The 9,760-nt window shown below is 39.1% G+C and overlaps 1 protein-coding gene across 1 annotated transcript; it reads left to right on the plus strand.

Annotated features, from left to right (window-relative positions):
* Positions 1 to 9,528, plus strand: SNRNP27 (small nuclear ribonucleoprotein U4/U6.U5 subunit 27). Its single transcript, XM_045788174.2, has 6 exons — positions 1 to 134; positions 1,158 to 1,278; positions 2,135 to 2,247; positions 3,512 to 3,591; positions 8,066 to 8,130; positions 9,119 to 9,528. Exons 1-6 carry the CDS (start codon positions 101 to 103, stop codon positions 9,171 to 9,173), a joined length of 468 nt encoding a protein of 155 aa, XP_045644130.1. The 5' UTR covers positions 1 to 100; the 3' UTR covers positions 9,174 to 9,528.
* The last annotated feature ends 232 nt before the right edge of the window (positions 9,529 to 9,760 follow it).

A 9,760-nucleotide genomic window follows, 5' to 3' on the forward strand; every position in this document is an offset into this window, starting at 1 on the left:
TCTACGTTTTCCAGTCGGCGGTGAAAGCTCAGTACCCGGCCTTCCCGGAAGTTGTTGCACAGTCGTTTCCGGGGCAGGGTGAGATAGAGGAAGATTCCGAATGGGTCGCAGCCGCAGCCGCTCCCCACGGAGGGGTGAGTCCAGAGGGAATTTGGCTGGTCTGGGGCTTAGTCGGAGGTGTGGCCCCTTCCTTTTCCTCACCCCATGTACGAGCGCAGCAGAGAGAAGGGCCCTTTTCGCCTGCGGAGAAGAGTGGAGTTGGATGCGGGGGAGGGGGGAGGGAGAAGACCTGAGCCCGGTACTCTTCAGCCCTCCGGTTTGAAGGCAGTTTTCCCTTCTCTAAGTTTCGTGGACTCTTTGTCAGCCTCATACAGTAACTTGTTATACTTGTGACTGAGGGATTTAGAATCAGACCATGGTTCCCTCACTTAATTTCTGGTGGCCTTGTGCAAGTCATCCAGCCCTTCTGAGACCGAATTCCCGTAATTAGACATTGCGGGGTAGTACCACCTATCTTTAAAAACTGATGTGAGAATTAATGTCACATTCCATAACACTGAGCATGTGGTAATGGCTAGTTCTTGAATGCTCAATGTTAGTTTCCTTACCGGTTTATATAATAGGAAAATCGATATTTAGAATTTTGCGTCCGGGAGCTCACCTTGTAATATCTTCTGGCACCCACCCCCGTAAATGAGGCAGTGGGATGTAAAGAACAGGACTTCGATAAAGAGATCTAACTTAGACCCTCGATTCTTCCTCCTTTGGTTAGTTTTTATCACCTTCCACTAGTCAAGACTTGATTTTTTAAAAAGTTGAATGAGGCCACGATCCACATACGGTTATTGAGCACTTAAAATGTGCTCAATCAGAATTAGGAAATGCTGTGTAAGTGTAGAATACACTCCAGGTTTCCTATTAAATACCAAAAAAAGTAATATCTCAGTGATTTTTATATCGAGTACATGGCAAAATGTTAATAGTTGGAATATATCGGGTCAAATAACAATGTTAAAATTAATTCTACCTGTGTCTTTTTACTTTTTTTAATATGACTACTAGAAATGGCTGGCATTATATTTCCATCGGACGGCGCAGCTCTAGATATTTGAGGTAATATTTTGCCTCCGCAAAAAGATTTTGTGTGTTTGTATTAGAGCGCAGGCGGTCCCGGTCCACATCCCGTGAGCGAGAACGCAGGCGCCGAGAAAGGTCCCGGTCCCGGGAGAGAGATCGGCGAAGGAGCCGCTCTCGATCCCCGCACAGAAGACGTTCCAGGTGAGTGCAGAAAAAAAAACAAAAACAAAAAAACCCAGAAGTTTTACCACAAGTCGCAAAGAAACTAGTCGCTGCCCTTAATTTTGTTTTTATCACAAGGTATTTACAGGTTCCTGAAATAAGGGAAACTTAAGCCCACCTTATTTTAGACCCAACATTTCCATTGGTAAAATGAGGTTAATCACACTCTCTATGCTGTAGAGTTGCCTTGAGGAGGAAATAAGAAATAATACATGAAAAACACTAGCGTGGTGCTTGGCAGGAGTAGAAAATAAGGGTTTTGTATTTTGGGGGTTTTTTTGGTTTTTGTTTTTAAGATTTCATCTTCATAAGTAATCTCTATGCCCAACGTGGGGCTCCAACTCACAATCCTGAGTTCAGGAGTCACATGCTCCACAGACTGAGCCAGCCAGGTGCCCCTGTTTTGTTTTTACTAACTTTTTGGTGATGAGGGTTTACTCAAATATAAAAACAAGAATGTGAGATCTTGAAAGAACCCTAGAAATTGACTCTTGATTCTTAGTATCAGTTGCTGTTTAAGTCAACTTTCTGTGTATTTGTAATTGTTAGAAACTTTTATTTTTCTGCCTTACAAAAAATTTTTTTAGCCCTAGCTGTACTGAGACTGATGATTAAAGCAACAAATTATGTCTTTGTTTCTGTTTTTTGTTTTTTAACAGTCAGGGCCTAGGCAGAACCTTCTTCCTTGTTCTGCTATTGGGAATGGACTCCTGGTTCTCTGGAGCCTGGCTTTTGTTCAGCCTTTACCTTTTAGGAGCGCATGTATATCTTTGCCAGTCAACACAAGTCACCAGTTATGTCTCTGCTTCTGATATCTTTACTTATTAAATATTAGATCCCCAAGACGACATAGATCCACATCTCCTTCTCCTTCTCGACTGAAAGAAAGAAGAGATGAGGAAAAGAAAGAAACAAAAGAAACAAAGAGCAAAGAACGCCAGATTACTGGTAATGTTATTAGATAAATAACTGTAGGAAAAATACAGCCTGTTCATTTAACTTTAGTCATGATAAAATTATAAAAGTATAATTTGGGGACATTTAAATATTAAATTTTTTATAGCGTTCATTGCGTATGGTTTTGAAATTTTGTTGTCATTGTACCTTAGTGAGTTGCTGGTTATCCGTGGTGCTCTGGATATAAGGACAGTTAAAAACATGAGAATATTCTATTTTGGAAGTACCTTCAAAACTAGTGTAGTATCTGATATTAAAAGTGGTCCTGCCCAAAGGCTCCAAGCATGTCCTTTTAAGCAGTCTCTTCTGATGGAGGATGGAGAGCATATTCCCTCCATGCATCGTAAGTTACATTGTGTCCAAACTGAAGAGGAATTTTTTCCAATTTCCAAGTCTTTAGCTGATTGTTTTGTGTGTTCTCTGCTGCCGAGGTGGAATAACAGTTTTTCTTTAAAAGATTTTATGTATTTTTTTGAGAGAGAGATAGTAAGCGAGAACACGAGGAGAGAGGAGAGAAGAGGGGAGAGGCAGAAGTAGACTCCCCGCCGAGTAGGGAGCCCAATGTGGGGCTCAATCCCAGGACCCTGGGACCATGACCTGAGCCAAAGACAGATGCTTACTCAGCTGAACCATCCAGGAGTCCTGGAGTAACTATTAATCTATTGCCAGCTCTTTTTATACAGGTCATGTCCCATGTCGTTGTCCCCCACCCCTGAGTACAGAAGTAGAGCTTTCCTATGAAACCTTTCCTCAGCTGAAATGGCATAAAGCAAGAGTATCCCATGCTTTCTGAAAATTTGTGGTACACTACTTTGCTTTTACAAAAGACCTACATTAGTACAGTAATTGCTTTTTTCTTAAAAGTAAAAATCCTCTTCAGATTTCTTTTGGTTAGCAAAAAAAGTACTAATGTACGTCTTTTTTTTTTTTTTTTTTAAAGATTTATTTTGAGAGAGAGAGAGGGCGCTCAAGCGAGCACAAGCGGGGAGGGGCTGAGGGAGAGGGAGAAAGAATCTGAAGCAAACTCCACACTGAGCACAGAGCCCAACATGGAGCTCAGTCCCACAACTACGAGATCATGACCTGAGCCAAAACCAAGGATTGGACGCTTAACTGACTAAGCCACCCAGGTGCCCCTAACGTAGGTCTTTTCTAAAAGCAAAGTGGTGTACCTCAAGCTTTGGGAAGGTGGGATGCCAATACATAAAATGATGGAGTTTAAAATTTTTTTTTATTTTTGTGTTGTTTTTTGCAGAGGAAGACTTAGAGGGCAAAACAGAGGAAGAAATAGAAATGATGAAGTTAATGGGATTTGCCTCTTTTGACTCCACGAAAGTAAGTAGAACACATAGCCAGTTAAAATTCTGATTTTTTTAATTAATCCATTATTACTGTCACATTTTTCCATATTCTTTTACAATTGCTTGTAATGTCTTCCATTCATACAAGTTTTTTCCTTTAGAATACATGAAGTGTCTGTGTGAAGGGCATTGAGAACACAGAGAAGGAAGCACTGAGCTGCCATTAGAATTCAGGGAGTGTCTGCCTGATGTTTAAGTTTGATTTTCAAGGTGATCAGATGAAGAGGAGGAAGATCATTTGAAGAAGAGGGAAGAGCTCATGAAAATGCCATGTAGGCATGAAGGAGCATAGTGTATTGCGGGAATTTCAAATTCAGTGACTGGTAAAAGGGTACTGATGGACTAGTGGCTAAGAACGAGGCTAGAAAGCAGGATAGGAGGCAAATTGTGGAAGCTTTTGATACTCTTAGCCATGCTAAGGAATTTAGAGTTGATTCGTTAGGCGTTGAGGAGAGGAAGCAATGATTTTTAAGCAGGATCATATGTGCATTTAGAAAGATGAGCCAGGACAACATGGAGAACAGATGGGAGACAGGTTAGATTGGAGGCAGGGAGAACTGCTGGGTCATGCAAGTGAAAGATGACGAAGGCCTGAACTGAGGCCAGAATATTGAGTCCACTCAGGAGCCAGAGTTGGTGGTAGTGATGGTGGTAGAAGTGGGAGTGAGTAGTCAGTGATGACTCCTCCAAAATGACAGGCTGAAAGACGGGGGAATAGGGTTAACCAAGAAGAGGTTCTGGTAAGGGGAAGTGCTGTTAAACAAGAATGAAATTCAGCTGCAGAGAAAGATAACATTGGGTAGCTGTATACATATCTCATAGCTCAGAAGGGGGGATATTGGAAAGTGAATGCCTGATCATAATAGTGCAGAGAATAAGGAAGTTGGGAAGGAAAAAGAGGAGGATTTGTGGAGAAGAAGATGAAGAGAAGGGATTATTGGTGGGGGGGAGTAGAAAGAGATAGGAAGATGGGATAGAGAAATGGGGGAGGGGAGATGGAGAGAGGATGTGGAAAGAGAGAAGGGATAGAGGGAGCTAGTAAGAATGGAGAGGGAGAGTATGTGTGGAAAGAATATATATTCTCTTTAAGAATATGGTTTAAAAACAGTGTCTAGAATTTTAAGTCCATTTAGTTTTGTAAATGGTATTGAGATTTTTAAGAAAAGCTGTCAAAAATAATCCACTTCGGGGCGCCTGGGTGGCACAGCGGTTAAGCGTCTGCCTTTGGCTCAGGGCGTGATCCTGGCGTTATGAGATCGAGCCCCACATCAGGCTCCTCCGCTATGAGCCTGCTTCTTCCTCTCCCACTCCCCCTGCTTGTGTTCCCTCTCTCGCTGGCTGTCTCTATCTCTGTCAAATAAATAAATAAAATCTTTAAAAAATAATAATAATAATCCACTTCCCCTAACCTTGTAAATGGAATGGGGTAATCTCAAATGCTGTAAAAGTTTCTTACTGATGGTTGTGATTGTGTAGGGCTCACATGTTTTTACAATGACAGTGTATAACCTAAGAGGAATACTGAGGCATGACTGTTTTGAGGTATGAAAATTATGAGTCTTGTTCTCACAAATGGTTATATACCCCATTTTGGAATTTAATGCAGTTTATGTATCAGTTTTCTTCCTTGAGTACACCAAATCCTTATTTGTCTTTCCAAAGAATATTTTATAAGTGAAATGGTTTATTAATATGTACACTGGGTGAACAAAAATATCTCCAGAGTAAAGCAACTATAATTTTACTGTTTTTAGAAGAATAGGGAGGGAACCCATCAGAATTATTTTGGGGGGTGGAGCTGGGCAGTGGGTTTACTATTGCCTGATGTTAAGTTTGAAATTCTGAGAATCAGGTGTAAAAATGGAGCCATACTTTTATTTTTTTTTTTAAGATTTTATTTATTTATTTGACAGAGATAGAGACAGCCAGCGAGAGAGGGAACACAAGCAGGGGAAGTGGGAGAGGAAGAAGCAGGCTCATAGCAGAAGATCCTGATGTGGGGCTCGATCCCAGAACGCCGGGATCATGCCCTGAGCCAAAGGCATACGCTTAACCGCTCTGCCACGCAGGTGCCCATGGAGCCATACTTTTAACTGTAGTCTGTGCTGAAGGTGTTTGTTTGTAAAGGAAGAAAATAGGTGAGAATTCATAGATCCCGTAAAAATTAAGGAGTACCATGAGAACAAATGATGTCAGTTGTTTTCTTAAGGACATCTACAAGGATGTTAATTTAGTTTGTATGCAGTTGGCTTCATGGCCATTAGTTATAAAGCCGCTCGGTTCATTTGCTTTTCAGTAATGTGTATCTTGTGATATTTCGTCATAGATCTGTGGTGGTACCTTTTCATGTGCCAATGTAGTCACTTATTTTCTCTTCCATTTTCACATTCTAGAACATTTCAAAGTTTGGTTATGTTTATTAATGGATAATTTTCTATTTCAGCCTGTAAATCAAAACAGGCTAATAATATATAATTCTGCAAATAGTTTTAAAAAACCAATAATCCTTTAGGAATTGAACTTAATAAAGTGGTTAGCATCATTTACTTTTTTTTCTGAGCCAGTCTTTCCAAATCATGTCTACTTCCTATTCTTGGGAGGGCAAAATTATACACTTCAAGTAATTTACCCAGTATTCTACTCTCTGCTCCCCCCCACAATGTAGTGAAAACAGGAATAGAAAAGTAAGACCACATACATCTTTTTTTTTAAAGATTTTCATTTTTGGAGCAAGTGCGAGCAGGGGGAGGGTCAAAGGGAGAGAGAGAAAATCTTCAGCAGACCCTCTGCTGAGCTCGGAGCCTGACACAGGGCTCAATCCCACAACCTCCAGATCATGACCTGAGCTGAAATCAAGGTCAGACATTTGACCAACTGAGCCACCCAGGTGCCCCCAAATATATTTATTTTAGCTCCACCTCAAATATGTACCTTACCTGTGCATGCCTTTAGGGTAGTGGATAAGAATCCTTTTTTTACCCTAACACAGATATCTATGCAGATAGGGTATACTCCCATGAGTAATAATGGGGGAGGGAGGGAGGGAATTGGAGGTCACGTGTGTGTGTGTGTGAGAGAGAGAGAGAGAGAGAGAGAGAGAGATGGCATTAATCGGTGGAGTTCATATATTTAACAGTCATTTTCTGAGCACCTGCAAGTTCAGTGGCTTAGGATGTGAGAATGCAAAGGTGACTCACATCCATATCCCTCCATCAAGAAGCTTTCAGTCTTGGGGAAATAACATCATGTATATACATTATGATAATGCAAGGTACAAAATGGAAAGTATTATGAGGGAAGCACAGTTAACATTCTGTGGAGGGGTAGAGGGTGCTTTCCGGCAGCTGAACCACTTGAATTTGCCCTTGAATGATGGATAAGACCAGATGGTTCTTTGATGGGGGTTGAGAAGGCGGTTTAGACATGAGGAGTAGCAAATGATGAATTAACTTGGCCAAATCAAAAGACCCGTAAAGGAATTAGTGAAAAAGAGGGTAGATGCCACATAAGAAAAGCTAAAATAAAAGAGACACGTAACAGTAGCATCTGTTATTCTGTATTCTGATTTTTTTAAAGATTTATTTATTTTAGAGAGGGGAGGTTGGGAGAGGGGCAGAGGGAGAGAGAATCCCAAGTAGACCCCCAGCTGAGTGTGGAGCCCCATGCAGTGCTCCGTCTCACTACCCTGAGGTCATGACCTGAGCCGAAACCAAGAGTCGTATCCTCAATCGACTGAGCTACCCAGGCACCCCTGTATTCTCATTCTTGGTTTAAAAATCAAAATTTCAAGGACTGTGCAAGAAATGAGATCTAGGGGCGCCTGGGTGGCACAGCGGTTAAGCGTCTGCCTTTGGCTCAGGGCGTGATCCCGGCGTTGTGGGATCGAGCCCCACATCAGGCTCCTCTGCTGTGAGCCTGCTTCTTCCTCTCCCACTCCCCCTGCTTGTGTTCCCTCTCTCGCTGGCTGTCTCTATCTCTGTCAAATAAATAAATAAAATCTTTAAAAAAAAAAAAAAAGAAATGAGATCTGAATGAATGGTGACTATTCTAGCTGTGGTTTGCGAATGCTATGAGCTAAGGTCATAAGTTAAATTTTTCTAGAGAAAATAACTGGTATTTGGTTTCAAAGAATTTTTGGACTAAAAAAGGTTAGGATCTACTACCCTATTTATCTGCATGCCTTGCACATAAATATATATACCAATTCATACCATGAATGTTTGTTGGCTTGAATATTTGAATATGTTAGATTATGTGTGACTGTAAAAATGGGAACAGAGTTGTAATACTTGGGAGTTCATGGAATATCATCAGTATCTGAAAATTCTCTCATTGGGCTTCCTCATTCTTAAATTGCCATTTAAGTATGTCTATAGGATCTAGCTCTTTGATCAAGGCATTTAATATATCTTTCCCATTTTTTATATTTGTTTATTGCTTTTCTCTAGGGGAAAAAGGTGGATGGCTCTGTAAATGCCTATGCCATAAATGTGTCTCAGAAGAGGAAGTACAGGTATGCTTAGCCCCCATAATGTTTGAACTAATGATATAAATTAGGTGCTTGGGAAAGAATTTATTTATGAGATAGTTGTGTTTGTAGGAAATGTAGCGGTTCCCATATAGTCCCTTGTTTTGATCTTCTTTGCTTATATTCTGGTGTGTTAAAATAATTTCCAATTTACATGTGAACTAATAACTATTATAGAGAAGGGTAGTTGGCTTAAATCTTTTAAAGCTCAACAGAGTTCTTTCTTCAAAACAGCATAATTTCAAGTCTTTAGGCTTTAATTCCATTACATTATGGGTTTAAATTAGATCCATCCTGAATTATTTACCTAGAGTGATTGTGTAAGGATTTCAACTGTAAATATATTTTTCTGTTAAGCATATTAAGTATAAGTATATTAAGGCATATTTTATTAATACCACAGAAAAAACCTGAAATCTCAGTAAATTCCTAATGAATTGGAAAGTCAAGACGTCTTCAAACATGCCTTTCTGTCAGCTTTTACCACTGATAAAAGACTAATAATCCAATTAATTTAGAATATGTATAATGTGATCTGAGAATGCTGTGAGTTAAGGTGAGGACCAGAATCATCATTAACAGTCCTTTGTAAAATTATTTTCAAAGAAAGTCTTACAAGGAGAACTAGTACAATATGTGATCGGATTTACTTGATGAGTACCTATTTTAGAGCTCTTCTCTATTTCCTTATTGTTACCTATGAATATGGATTTTCAGCTTTTTTTTAAGTCTGTAGAATCTTTCCAAATAATTTAGAAAGCATATTTCCATACTTCTATTTGGATTTTAAAGAAATCCGAAAGGCTTTAGGTTATTTTGAAAGTGAAATAGTATTTTTAATGTGCATTAAATAACCATGAATACTTTTTACCCTAGTTTTTGCCAATTAAAAATGGTTTATATAATTATTTTTTTATAAGAAGAGTCCAGAATTTTTTTTTAATAAACAATGAGTTTTCTCTTCTCATCATAGGCAGTACATGAATCGAAAAGGCGGATTCAACAGACCTTTGGATTTCATTGCATGAGAATTGAAATGTTAAAGAATGATTTTTTTCCCCCTTGTTCAGAAGAGTGGATTTTGTATCTCATATTTAATATGCATAAAAAACAGGATCACAGTCCTTTCTCCTTATAAAGTAAGAAAATTTTATTTATGACGTATGCAGTTCACTTACCCTGACTCACAAAAAGGAAAGTTAAATACTGCACTTTTTTTCTTTTAGGAAGTATCATTTGGGGCAATCATCAGCCTCATTTTTTTGTTCTTATTATTGTGGAAGCTGTATATGTTTTCTTCTTGGAAGCTCGTTAGGACTTTTTAAGACACATAAAAGTAATTTGGATGTAAGTTTCTCAAATAAAGCAATATTTCTGCCCTTTTGTATTTGATAAATATTTGTATTGCTATAAAAAATGTCCCCCTACACCGTTTTTTTTCTACATAGGTTTAGATTTCATTACTAATTTATAAATAACTGGATTTTTGTATCTTCTGTAGCTTTTTCCCCCAAATATTTCCCCCATTTAGTGTTTTTCCCCATTTTAAAAGCAATATATACATATTATATAAAAACTTGGAGAAACCAAAAAGTGAAAAGAAAAGCCAAAAATC

Source organism: Ursus americanus, chromosome 7 (genome assembly GCF_024610735.1).
Source record: "Ursus americanus isolate L20-20 chromosome 7, mUrsAme1.1.p, whole genome shotgun sequence".
Lineage (NCBI taxonomy): Eukaryota > Metazoa > Chordata > Mammalia > Carnivora > Ursidae > Ursus > Ursus americanus.